The 14,104-nt window shown below is 38.5% G+C and overlaps 1 protein-coding gene across 4 annotated transcripts in view; it reads left to right on the top strand.

Moving 5' to 3' along the window:
- PDE6D (phosphodiesterase 6D) overlaps positions 1–14,104 on the top strand; it is an 83,501-nt gene that overhangs the window by 53,572 nt on the left and 15,825 nt on the right. For 2 of the 4 annotated variants that reach the window (XM_071216052.1, XM_004447059.5), the window contains exons 2-5: positions 804–892; positions 1,477–1,602; positions 2,334–2,439; positions 4,142–4,232. In XM_071216052.1, coding sequence (XP_071072153.1) covers positions 804–892; positions 1,477–1,602; positions 2,334–2,439; positions 4,142–4,223 — 403 coding nt within the window. In that variant the 3' untranslated portion in view covers positions 4,224–4,232. Of the gene's footprint in view, positions 1–803; positions 893–1,476; positions 1,603–2,333; positions 2,440–4,141; positions 8,170–14,104 lie in introns of those variants that run through there. The other 2 variants (XM_071216051.1, XM_058299896.2) reach the window with 2 other exon arrangements.

Raw genomic sequence — 14,104 nt, forward strand, 5'->3', positions numbered from 1 at the left:
ATTGGTGCTGTTGACTCATTAAATGTACTGGTGAACACCCAGAAACTATAAAATGTAAATAAATAAGTTGGAAAGTATTTTCTGAATATAAGAGACTATCAGTTGACCAACATCATAAAATGTAACCCTGAGCCAGAGAAAATGACCTAAACTATACAAAATTCAATTGTATATCATAGTCAATGTCTGTAAGGGTTATGTTGTCTTCCTTTTCTTTTTTCAGTGTTCCTTTTAAAAGTTTGCCTTCTGTAGTCTCTTTCTCCTCTAAATTGCTTTTTTTCTTTCTTTCTATTTGTTTTGGCCTGTCTTTCATAGTAAATGCTTTCCTGGTCTGGTGATCCTTGACTGTTTTCTCATATTTAAAAGTTAGACACTAAAAAGCTCTTTGAAAACTGTGCCTGGGAATGAGTCTTTGGTCATCACTGTAAGGTGATCTATCTGGTCATTTCCTTGGGGTACCTCTGATGTCTGTTTCTTTAGGTCTTTTGTCTTAGCGGGCCACATTCTGTTGGGGAATCTTAAATTTTGAACTGTTAGTTTTCTACCCTTTTCATACAAGTTCTAAGAGTGTGCAGTCTTTGGATTCTTACATTGTAGATAAAAATATCTTCTCTAGGTCTCTGCTTCTTCCCTTAGATGTCTTTTGGACTCTTCTACACATTCTTACCTGCTGTCATAGTACTTAGCAATTTGGCAGGCTTGCTGAAAAGAAAACAAACTGGTAGGAGTAAATGTGAGACATCTGGAATACAAAGTAGGAGTTGCTTTCATTGGCTTATTTTTCCTTAATCATATTTGATCAGAAATTGGATGAACCTTCGAGATGCTGAGACAGGGAAGATACTCTGGCAAGGAACAGAAGACCTATCTGTCCCTGGAGTGGAACATGAAGGTACTTTCCAGTACTTTGTCTGCACAAGGGTGTGACCGATGCAGGAGCAGGGCCCAGGCGTCAAGGAGCTAACTTAGTGCAGACCTAAGAGCTGGGAACCCCTGAAGACATGGCACATAAAGTATGTGTTGCTTGATATTTCTAGTTCCTTTCTTGTTTCTTTCTCCCACTTTGTGCTGAAATTTTAGCATTGACCCATACCCAAAGAACTAAGGGCTCAGCTATCTTTTCTGAAAGAAAATTAGCATTTTTATTTCCCTGAAATAAAATAAAAAGTAAGATGTGAAAACTAATAGAGCAGTGTACTGATTGAGCCCCTTCCTGATGAAAGCGGCTAGGTGATGCCTTTAGAAGCCCTCAATTTGGTGTTCCTTGGAGATCTTTCAGTCAAATGCAGTTGAATAGTTGAGGACCTGTGCCTTCAACTGCAAGTAGAATGCAGTTACCCGGGCGTTTGATTTAGACAGCAGTTTAACATATATAACATGTACTGTAAATCAGCAGGTAAGAAGCTAATGCTTTAAGCACCATAGTCACATGGTTTTCATTTGGAATGTCTTCAATATTTATTTTTCTCTTACCAGCCCGTGTTCCCAAGAAAATACTCAAGTGCAAAGCAGTGTCTCGAGAATTGAACTTCTCTTCAGCAGAGCAAATGGAAAAGTTCCGCCTGGAACAAAAAGTTTACTTCAAAGGGCAATGCCTAGAAGGTATTCTGCTGCCTATACACCTGAAATCAGAGCTTAGGGTGGCAGGGACAAAAGGCAAGACCCAGTGAACCAAGCAGTGCTTTGATAATACTCATTTTACAACTCGATTTGTAATAGAATCTAGCCACCTGCAAGATTAGGATCCCCCAGTGAAAACAAAAACAAAGCTGGCAACTGCTAGGTGCTTAGAGCCCTTTAACAAAAGGGTTTCTGACTCTGGTGAGCCTGGGGATTGGTGCCTGCTTTGTCACTAATGTTGGATGGTAATATTTGTGGAGGAAACTGCTATGATTTGAGGACCTGGGACTTCTCCTACAGTATTACACAGGTTTGACTGGCAAGGCCATTCTCTGAATTGAGTTTTGGCCATGAAGTCTAAGAATGTACATACATATCTTAGAACTAAAATTCCGGGTGGGAAGATCTATTGTGTAATTTTTATCATGTATACCCAGCTTCCTTTTAAGAAAATGTTTCTTTTTCTTTGTCCTACCCACTGGTACTTGTCCTTTAGATCCCAGAGCATAAATACAAGCCTCTGGTGTGGTTCAAGGGACAGCCTGAAGGAAACTTCGATGTCCTTTTTGTATATGTCTGGTCTGTGAAGTTTCTAATAGCTTCTTTTGGTGATTCTTGGGGAAGAAAGAGGCATACTCTGAAAGACAGCACAGAGAGACCTTAAACTTTACACTGGTGCACCTGCTCACCCCCGCTTTTCCCTCTTCCTTCAGAATGGTTCTTCGAGTTTGGCTTTGTGATCCCTAACTCCACAAATACCTGGCAGTCCTTGATAGAGGCAGCACCTGAGTCCCAAATGATGCCTGCAAGCGTCTTAACGTGAGTGAGCAGGTCTGGGGAAATTGTGAAGTGTGCCTAGAAGCAGCGGTCTCGGAAGTTAGGCCTCTCCGTCACCTTCAGTGGGCAGGGAACCTGGGATGAGAAATAAGGGCAAAAGAATACCCACAGGTATCCTGGTTTACAGATAACTGACTTTTGTTATGAAAAACACAGTGTGATAGAGTGCAAAGAATAGAAAAAGCTTAAGATTAGAGCAGGTTTTAAATTTCCTGTTCCACCCTGATTAACTCTGTCATTTTGGGCAGTATACTTCTCTGATCCTTAGTCCTCATCTCTAAATATAGAATTAATAAATCTCTCTCACAGAGTTGTAATAAGATTAAAATGAAATTATATAGAAGGAATCTGGCATGAAATATATATGTATATATGTATCAAATATATGCTAATTTTCTCCCTTACCTGACTTTTAGAATCCCTGTACCTTGTTTGCCTTGCCTTTAAAAGGATCTGACAAAGTACCAATTCTGTTTTAGAAGATAATGTTTAGTTTTAGTGTTTCAGGGATGAGTTTACCATTTTAAATATCAATGCTTTCTGCTCAAAGAACAATTAGTTTGTCAAAAACTGCTCACCTACCATTTTCTCATGGGAAAATGTATTGGTCTTTCAAATGTTTTAGTAATAGTATCAATTAAAGAGTTATTCACACAGATAAATGTGTGATATTGGATAATTTCTTTAAACAGGTCCTTGATGAAAGCCACATTGAATTTATAAATAGAAGCTTTTTAGTTCTTAAGTCTTATAATAGTTTATCTGCTAGATTTTGTAAGTAGCTGTGTTAATGTTCACTATTAGCCAATTAGATTTGCCTGCTTGATATGCCTATTTTTATAATCATTTGCCTACTTTTATAATTATATGTATCCGTTGATTATTCATTACCCTGGAAAAGTACAGTATAGTATAGAAGAGCATTTTTAGATTTTTTTTAACCCTTTGACTTCTTAGTTTAGCTCAAGAGTGGTTTGAAAAGGTCAGTGTCTCTTGCACTGAGGTACCCACCAATAAAAATGAGATTCCATTTAGCCTCTCTTTACTTCCATTTTCACTCTGTTCAATTTGGTATATTGTTTAGGGTTCTTTTGTTGCAAGCCATAGAAACAGACTCCATATTATATCCTGGGTCTACCCCTTTGCCAAGTGTGGGAGAGTCTTCCCTGGTCAGGGGAGGAGTGGTTCCCCAAGAGAAGAACAGAGTGTCATTATCTGGAAAAGAAGAACAGGTGCAAGGCAGGCCAAACCTCAGCTGTCCACTATCATAAGTATTATAGGGGAAATACTCTCCCATGTCCCTACTCCCAGGTCTGCTGGTTTCCTTGGGTAATCTAACCAAATGCACCCATGAAAGGGGCATCAGAAAATCAGATGTGTTTATTAAGTGCTCTTTTGTGCAGAACTCTCTGCTGTCGGGCTTTAGAGTCTACCAGAGAATTTAGACTTGCTCTCACTTCTAATACTTGACCTTGACAAACCCAGTCATATAAGTTAAATGTCACTTTAGACTTCTAGCTCCATATGGAAACAGATTTTAATGTCCCTAAGCCAAAGTTCTGGTGGGTGCCTGACTGTGGGCTCAGTGAACCCAGACAGAAACCTCCATGTGGAAATGAAATCTTGTTGCCTAACATGCTCACTCTCTCTCTTTTGCCCTCTCTGTTTCTCTTCTTATTTGCAGTGGGAATGTTATCATAGAAACAAAGTTTTTTGACGATGATCTTCTTGTAAGCACATCCAGAGTGAGACTTTTCTACGTTTGAGAGAAGAATGTATGTGCATTTCAAGAATTTGGGTTTTCTGGGGGAGGAGGAAACTGTTTACTTTTTTCCTCCACACATTTGGTTTTTGACACTTCCACCCCTAATTCCCTATATGGCAAAAACTACCTGCGGTCACCAGAGGACCAGCTCCATGTAGGTAACCAGATGGCTTTTTTCTCCCAAGCAGCCATCTTCTACTGGCGAGGCTAAACTCCCAACCCCAGACCAGGGCAGAGAGGGGTGCCTCAACTCCTTCACAATGTAAACACAGGGAACAAACAAATACTATGAGCCAACACTCTATCTGTCATTCTCCTGGCCTCCTCCTTGGGCCCTGCAGGCTACACATCTTCCTTTGGTCCCTGGTTTTGGGGAAAATTCATGCTCCTAATCCATATTTAGTTTCTTCCCACCATTTCTATTTCATACATTCTCATACATTTAACTTGTAAAATAGACAGTGATATTATTATTACTTAATGTAATTAAAACATGAATTAAAATATTCCTACAGTCTTTAGCATGGCAAGGCTTTCATCTCTCCTTTTTCTGGAACATGAACCTGGATCCATGATGGGAAGAAAGTCACTTACCAAACCCTAGGATCACAACTCTGTTTTCTCCAGAAATCAGCTGATAAACTTTGTGGTTCCTGGTCCCTTGGTTGCTGCTCTGCAAGAATGCACAACGTACCTGAACAAGATGCATGACCCTATCATTTGTCTTTTAAACATGATGCTTAATGGTTCTTTTCCACAACATATAAGCACCCTTTGTTTATTTTTGTTTATACCCTCGTTCCTTTATAGTGTTCATTTATTCAAGAGATTTCCAGGAAGGGCAGAAGTCCTAAGTTGGTAGAGTAGAGACTCTCCTCTTCCTAAGTGGGAGAATATAAATTACAAAATGGAAAAAAGGTTTCTATCTACTTAACTGGAGAACAATGTGAAAGCATCTGGGACAGGGTGGCTGCTGGGAAGCCTTTAAAACTGGGGTCAGATGACAGTGATTCAGAGGAAGTCAGTGTGGAAGAGAGTTCAGACATAGGAGAGAACACTAAAAAGCATTCTCTTTTAGAAACTTACCTCAGAGCTACTAGTAGCCTTCACATTCCTTTATAAAATTCCAACAATTGAAAGTTCTCTGATTACTAAGGTCCGAGGCCAAAAGAAAGAGAATATGCTAGAGAGACAGGCTCTTTTTGGTGTGGCCCTTGCTCCCAGGTTCCTGCTCTCTACCCATTACCTAAGGATTTGTTTAAATCTGAACATGGGAAAGAAGCAGTATATCCTTAGTATACTATCACCATTTATCAGGGATGATTCTCTTCCTTGTAGTAGATCTATTGTCTTAAAAGCCTTCTATTTTTAAAATACCAAATATTGGATTAAAAACAAAATGAAAATGACTCAAGGTTTCCTTTTGCTATCTTGAAGTACCATCTCCTCTCTCAGAAAGTGGACCTGTCTCCTTCCCTTCTCCTGAACCATATCTACTCCACAGACTTCCATCCAGGAACCCTGTCAGGACATACTAGGGGGGAGCACTTCCTAGGGAATGCTTGTCCATTTGCTTAGAGGCTCCTTCCATGCCCTTCACAGTGAAAACTCCAAATTCCAACCAGAGCCATTAGAGACATATTTCTTTGCTAGCTGCCCTGAAAAAAAAAAAACACACACACACACAACAGAATTATAGCCCCACCATTCTTAGAAGCTTACCATCTCTTTGGTAATACTCAGGAAATATTACTTTCATCATGAAACAAGCAATACAAACAAGTGTGTGATTCAAGTGTTAACCCAGGAGCTCCAAGCAGCGTAGGTAGAATTTGAGCTGGCCAGAAGGATGGCTGAATTCTGAATAGTGACAGGAGAATAAGGGACATTGTTACAGGCCAGGCATGAGCACAAGCCAAAAGAGAGAACAAACTAGTTACTGGGACCACTTAGGGAAACCAGGTTGCTAGACTTGGACCCTTGTTAAGTCAAGTTCAGCTCTGGTAGGATGGGTGCAGGATGATTTGGGCTTGGTGAGGCCCAGCCTTACAGATCAGGGCTTTTTCCTGGATACATTGAGGGACACTGAATGTTACTGAAAGGAGAATGATGCAGACCCTTCCTGGCATTGTGTATGGGATATCCTGCCCCCACAGATTCTGACTCTTGTCAGTGTGGGACCCAGAAATCTGCATCTTAAGGTACCCCAGGTGATCTTATGCAGGTGGTCTCTGGACCACACTTTGAGAAATAACTGATAGTGGCCTTTACTAAGTATTAGAGACGTACTTATATATTCACCCAGTGGTGCGAGATAAACTGAGGTCTCTGAGCACCTGCTTAAGGAACAAAGCATGGTCCCAGTTCTAACCAGCCCAAGCTGAGAGAAGAATTAAGTTGCTCAGGACAACTGAGGAAATCTTTAGAACAGAGGTTCTTAACAATGGGTCTGTGAGCTTGAATTGAAATTCAAAAAATTATTCTTGTGGGGACCTATTGGTGCAGGTATGATATATTTATTAAATAATACATAGTATAGTGTGGACTTAATAAGAGGTCTATGGTTTTCACCTGACTGGCAAAGCGGTCTGTGGAACAAAAAGGTTAAGAACCCTTGCTTTACAGGCTGTGTAGGGGAGAAGAGAAAAGAATCCCAGGTGGGTGGTAGGACCTAGGAAAAAAAAGAATTGGGAGAAAGAATATAAATTTCTATATAGACAATCTTCATTAAGCTTTGCTGTGATATGCAAAAAATACCCTCATCTATCTACACTTCCTGGCTACTAAGACAAATACCATACAATGGGTTGACTTAATAACAGAAATTTATTGGCTCAAGGGTTTAAGTCCCAAGAGAAGTCTAAACTGGAAGAGTCAACAAGGTGATGCTTTCTCCCTAAGAACTGTGGCATTCTGGGGCTTTCTGCTGGCAATCCTTGGTTCCTTGTCTTCTTTTATTTTTTGGTTTTTAAAAAATTATTTTCAATTTTGGTAGAATATACATAACATAAAAATTATTTTAACCATTTTAAATGGGCAATTCTTTGAAATTAAGTACATTGAAGTGCTGTGTAATTTTCACCATGATCTATGTCCAGAATATTTTCATTATCCCAAACCAAAACTCATACTCATTTAGTAATAATTCCACATTCCCCATCCCTATTAACCACTATTCTACTTTCTACCTCTATGATTTTGCTTATTTTAAGTATTTCAAATCATATAATATTTTTCCTTTTATGTCTGATTTCATTCCACATGATGTCTTCAAGTTTCATCCATGTTATAGCATGTACCAGCTTTTCATTTCTATTTACCACTGAATAATCCATTGTATAGATAAACCACATTTTGATTATCTATTCATCTATTGATGAACACAAGGGTTGTTTCCGCCTTTTGGCTGAATAATGCTGCAATGAACATTGGTGTACAAATATCTGAGTCCCTGCTTTCAATATTTTGGGGTACATACCTAGAAGTGGAATTGCCGGGTCATATGGTAATTTTCTACTTAACTTTCTGAGGAATTGCCAAACTGTCTTCCACAATCACTGTACCATTCTACATTCCTAACAATGATGAAAGAGTGTTCCTATTTCTCCACATCCTCTCCAACACCCGAAATTTTCCATTTTTTAAAAAATAGTAGCCTTTCTAGTGGTTATGAAATGGTATCTAATTGGGGTTTTGATTTCCATTTTTCAAATGGCTAGTGATGTTGAACAACTTTTCATGTGCTTTTTGGCATTTATATATCTTCTTCAGAGAAATGTCTATTCAAGTCTTTTGGGTTGTATTTTTGTTTTCCAGTTGTAGGGTTACTTAATATATTCCAAATATTAAACCCTTCCTAAATATGTGGTTTCCAAATATTTTCTCCCATTGTATAGGTTATCATTTTACTTTCATGATAAAGTCCATTGATGCATGAAAGTTTTAAATTTTGATGTGGTCCCTATGTTTTCTTCTAGAAGTTTTAAAGTTCTGGTTCTTATATTTAGGTCTCTGATCAATCCATTTTGAGTTTTGTATATGGTGTGAGGTAGGGGCTTACCTTTGTTCTTTTGCATTTTGTTGAGAAACTCTTCTTTCCCAATTTGAGTTGACTTTGCACCCTTGTCAAAATCAGTTCAGGGAAGCAGACTTGGCCCAAAGGATGGGGCATCCGCCTACCACATGGGAGGTCCACGGTTCAAACCCCGGGCCTCCTTGGCCCATGCCCTGTGCTGATGCACACAGGGAGTGCCCTGCCACGCAGGGGTGTCCCCTGCATAGGGGAGCCCCACGCACAGGGAGTGCGCCCCTCAGGGAGAGCTGCCCAGCACAGAAGAAAGTGCAGCCTGCCCAGGAGTGGTGCAGTACACATGGAGAGCTGACCCAGCGGGATGACACACACAAAAAAAAATAAACACAGATTCCTGGTGCCAAAGGATAGAAGCGGTCACAGAGGAACACGCAGCAAATGGATGCAGAGAGCAGACAGCTAGGGGAAGGGGGATAAGGGGAGAGAAATCAATAAAAATGAATCTTTAAAAATAAAAAATAAAAAAATCAATTGACCACAAATGTGGGGATTGATTTCTGAACTTTCAATTCTATTCCATTGGTCTGTATGTCTGTTGTTATGCCAGTACCATGCTGTTTTTATTACTGTGGCTTTGCAATGAGTTTTAAGATCAGGAAACTTGAGTACTCCAACTTCATTCTTCCTCATCAAGATGACTTTGGCTATTCAGGGCCCCTTACCCTTCTATATAAATTTGATGATTGGCTTTTTCATTTCTACAAAGAAGGCTATTGGAATTTTTATTGGAGTTACATTGCATCTGTACATCACTTTGACATCTTAACAATATTTAGTCTTTGTATTAGTCATCCAAAGGGGTGCTGATGCAAAATATCAGAAATCTGTTGGTATTTTATTTGGAGTAGGAGCTTACAGTTCCAGGCCATTAAGTTTAAGTTTCTTCCCTCACCAAAGTCTGTTTGGAGTGAGATGGCTACTGACGTCTGCGAAGGTTCAGGATTCCTGGGTTCCTCTCTTCCCGGGGCTTGTTTCTCTTGGGCTCAGCTGCCCTGTTTTCTCCACAAGGTCAGCTGTAGATTGTCAGGCTCTCTAGGCTTTGTCTCTCTCTCCGGGACTCAACCCTCTCCTGGCTCAGCTACTCTGCTCTCTCCCATGTATTTACTTCCTGGGTTGCAGCTCAAAAAGCTCCCAACTCTGTCCTTTACCATGACTTTTCTCTGTGAGACCCTGTCCACCAGAGGGCGGGGACTGAATGCCCTTCTGATGTGACCCAATCAAAGCCCAATTCATAATTTTTTAAAAGATTTTTTTATTTCTCTCCCCTTCCCCCTCCCACACCCCCAGTTGTCTGCTCTCTGTGTCCATTCACTGTGTGTTCTTCTGTGTCTGCTTGTATTCTTGTCAGTGGCACCAGGAATCTGTGTCTCTTTTCATTGCATCATCTTGCTGGGTCAGCTCTCTGTGTGTGCGGCGCCACTCCTGGTCAGGCTCTCTTTACAGGGCGCACTCCTTGTGCGTAGGGCTCCCCTATGTGGGGGACACTCCTGCATGGCACAGCACTCCTTGCGTGCATCAGCACTCTGCATGGGCCAGCTCACCACACAGGTCAGGAGGCCCTGGGTTTGAACCCTGGACCCCCCATGTCATAGGTGGACGCTCTATCCGTTGAGCCAAATCAGTTTCCCCCAATTCATAATTTAATCAAGTAAAAGTGAAACCTCCAACAGACCAGTTTACAAACATAATCCAATATCTACTTTTGAAATTCATAAACCATGTCAAACTGCTACAGTCTTCCAATCCATGAAAACAGAATATTCTTCTTTTAATCGTCTTCATTTATTTCTTTTAGCAGTGTTTTGTAGTTTTCTGTGTACAAGTTGTTTACATCTTCAATTTATTCCTAGATATTTCATTCTTTTAGTTGCTATTGTAAATGGGATTTTTTTTTCTTTATTTCTTCAGATTGTTCATTACTAGTGTATAGAAACACTACTAATTTTGGGGTTGTTGACCTTGTACCCTGCTACTTTGCTGAATTCATATTTTAGCTCTAGTAGCCTTGTTGTAGAATCTTCAGGATTTTCTATATACAGAATCATTTTATCTGTGAATAAGGAAAGTATTACTTCTTCCTTTCCAGTTAGGATGCCTTTTATTTATTTTCTTGCCTAGTTGCTCTAGAACTTCCAGGACAATATTAAATAATAGTGATGACAGTGAGCATCCTTATCTTTCCAGATACTAGGGGAAAAGTTTTCAGTCTTTCAAAGTGAAATATGATCTTAGTTGTGGGTTTTTCATATATGCCCTTTATCATGTTTCCTTTTATTCCTAGTTTTCTAAGTGTTTTTATCAAAAAGGGGTGCTGGATTTTGTCAAATGCCTATTCTGCCACAGTTGAGATGATCATCATTATTTTTCCCCTTTGTTCTGTTAATGTGGTATATTACAATAACTAATTTTCTTATGTTGAACCACCCTTGTATACCTGAGATAAATCCCACTTGATGGTAAATAATTCTTTCAATGTGCTATTGCATTAAGTTTGCTAGCGTTTTTTTTTGTTTGTTTTGTGCTGTTTGTTGTTGTTGAAGATTTTGCATCCATATCCCATATATATATTTGTCTGTAATTTTCTTGTGGTATCTTCATCTGACTTTGGCATGAGGTTGATGTTGGTCTCATAGAATGAGTTAGGGAGTGTTCCCACTTCAATTTTTTGGATAGTTTGAGCAGGATTGGTATTCATTCTTCTTGGAATGTTTGGTAAAATTCCCCTGTGAAGCTATCTGGTCCTAAGATTTTCTTTGTTGGGACTTTTTTTTTTTAAAGATTGATTTATTTATTTAATCCCCCCCCCCCCCCCCCGGTTGTCCGTTCTCTGTGTCTATTTGCTGCGTCTTGTTTCTTTTGTCCGCTTCTGTTGTTGTCAGCGGCACGGGAAGTGTGGGCGGCTCCATTCCTGGGCAGTCTGCACTTTCTTTTGTGCTGGACAGCTCTCCTTACGGGGCGCACTCCTTGCGCGTGGGGCTCCCCTATGCGGGGGACACCCCTGTGTGGCACGGCACTCCTTGCGCGCATCAGCACAGTGCATGGGCCAGCTCCAACCGGTCAAGGAGGCCCAAGATTTGAACCTCGGACCTCCCATGTGGTAGACGGACGCCCTAACCACTGGGCAAGTCCGCTTCCCTGTTGGGACGTTTTTGATTACTAATTCAATCTCTTTACTAGTTACTGGTATGTTGAAATCTTCTATTTCTTCTTGAATCAGTATAGGTAATTTGTGTGTTTCTAGGAATTTGCCCATTTCATCTAAGTTATCTATTTTGTTGGCCTATAGTTGTTCCTAATATTCTCTTTAAGTAGTCTTTTTATTTCTGTGGGGTCCCCCTTTTCATTTCTGGATTTAATTATTTGTGTTCTCTTATTTTCTTTGTCAGTCTAGATAAAACTTTGTCAATTTTATTGATCTTTTCAAAGAACCAACTTTTCGTTTTGTTGATTCTATTTTTTTTTTACCCTCTATTTCATTTTTGTCCCATGCTAATCTTAAATTGTTTCCTTCCTTATGTTAACGTTGGGTTTAATTTGCTCTTCTTTTTCTAGATCCTCCAGTTTTGAGGTTAGGTCTCTGATTTGAGATCTTTTTTCTTTTTTAATATAAGCATTTAGAACAATAAACTTCCCTTTCACCACTGCCTTTGCTGTACCTCAATTTTTGATATGTTGTGTTTTCATTTTCATTCACCCCAAGAAATTTCTTAATTCCCCTTTTGATTTCTTTTTTGGCCCTTCGGTTGCTTAAGAGTATATTTTTCCTTCTGTTATTGATTTCTAGCTTCATTTCTAGCTTTTTCAGAGAAGATATGTTTTATTATTTCAATATTCTTAAAAGTTTATTGAGACTTGTTTTGTGACCTAACATGTGGTCTATTCTGGAGAGTGATCCATGTACACTAAAGAAGAATGTGCATTTAAAGTGTTCTATATATGTCTGTTAAGTCAATTTGTTTACAGTATCATTCAAGTCTTGTATTTCCTTTTTTATCTTCTGTCTAGATGTTCTTTCCATTATTGTGAAAGTGTTGTATTAAAGCCTACTGTGAATGTAGGACTATCTATTTCTTCCTTCAAAACTGTTGATGTTTTTTATTTAGGGACTTTGCTATTGCACATATATTTATAATTGTTATGTCTTCTTGTCAAATTGACCCCTTTATCATTATATAATAACCTTCTTTGTTTCTTGTAACACTTTTTGGTTTAAGCTTTATTTTATCTGATATTAGTATAGCTACCCCTACTTTCTTTTGTTTACTACTTGTGTGGTATACTTTCTCCATCCTATCATTTTCAACTTATTTGTGTATTTAAATTTAGGATGAGTCTCCTGTAAACAGCATATAGTTGGGTCATGCTTTTTTTATCCATTCTGCCAATCTCTGCCTTTTGACAGAGTTTAATCCATTTACATTTAAAGTAGCTCCTGATAATGCAGGACTTTCTTCTGTCATTTTGCTGTTTAGTCTTTGTGGATCTTATATGTTTTTTGTTCCTCAATTCTTCTGTTATGCCTACTTTCATATTTATTTGATTTTTTGTATTGTACCATATTGCCACTCTTCTCAATTCTTTCTGGATATATTTTTCTTATATTTTCTTTGTGGTTTAACATGGGGTTAAAATTTAACATCCTAAATCTGTAATATTTTTTATTTGATACCAACTTAACCTCAATAACATACATATACACTTTTTATACCCCTGTCCCCCACCTTTTTTGCACTTGTTACAGATTATATCTTTGTACATGGTATGTCTAAAACCATAGATTTGTCATTACTTTTTATGCATTTGTCTTTTAGCAACTGTAAGATGTAAGAAGTGGAGTTACATGCCAAAAAATACAGTAGTACTAACATGTATAATTATCCAAATGGTTACCTTTTCCAGAATCTTTTATTTCTTTATGCCACTCTGACCCACTGTCTAGTGTCCTTTCCTTTCAGTCTGAAGAACTCCCTTTAGCTTTGCTTGTAGAGCAGGTTTGCTGTGATGACCTCCCCCAGCTTCTGTTTATCTGGGAATGTCTTAATCTTGTCTGAGTTCATTGATTCTTTCTTCTGCCAGCTCCAATCTGCTATTGAAGCCTATAGGGAATTTTTCATGTCAATTATTATGGTCTTCAACACCAATGGTTCTGTTTGATTCCTATTAAATTTCTATCTCTTTATTGAGATTCTCATTATTTTCCTGATTAGTTCTTTCTCTGTATCTTTCTCTGCATTTTCCTTCATCTCCTTGAGCATATTAAGATTTTTTTTACTTTATTTTGTACAATTAATAATTGAAAATATAAACATTAAAAATAAAAAGAAAACACAGTTGAATAAAAACATACATTTCTCAAATGTATTGGATACATATAAAAATGTTTTAAATCATACAATATGTTACACAATATATTTGATTCATAATAATACAATCATACAGTATTTATCTTTTTGTGTCTGGCTTGCTTCACTCAACATAATGTCCTCCAGGTTCATCCATGTTGTCATATGCTTTATGACTGCATTTTTCTTACAGCTGCATAGTATTCCATCGTGGGAATACATCACAATTTATTTATCCATTCATTGGTTGATGGACACCTGAGTTGTTTCCAACTTTTGGCAATCGTGAATAATGCCACTATGAACACTGGTTGTGAAGATGTCTGTTTGTGTCACCGCTCTTAGTTCTTCTGGGTATATACCCAGTAGTGGTATTGCAGGGTTTTTATTTTAGTTTTTATTGTTGTTGTTTTTTAATTCTTTGTCCAGTATGTTTACAGTTTGGTCTTC

Source organism: Dasypus novemcinctus, chromosome 7 (assembly GCF_030445035.2).
Source record: "Dasypus novemcinctus isolate mDasNov1 chromosome 7, mDasNov1.1.hap2, whole genome shotgun sequence".
Lineage (NCBI taxonomy): Eukaryota > Metazoa > Chordata > Mammalia > Cingulata > Dasypodidae > Dasypus > Dasypus novemcinctus.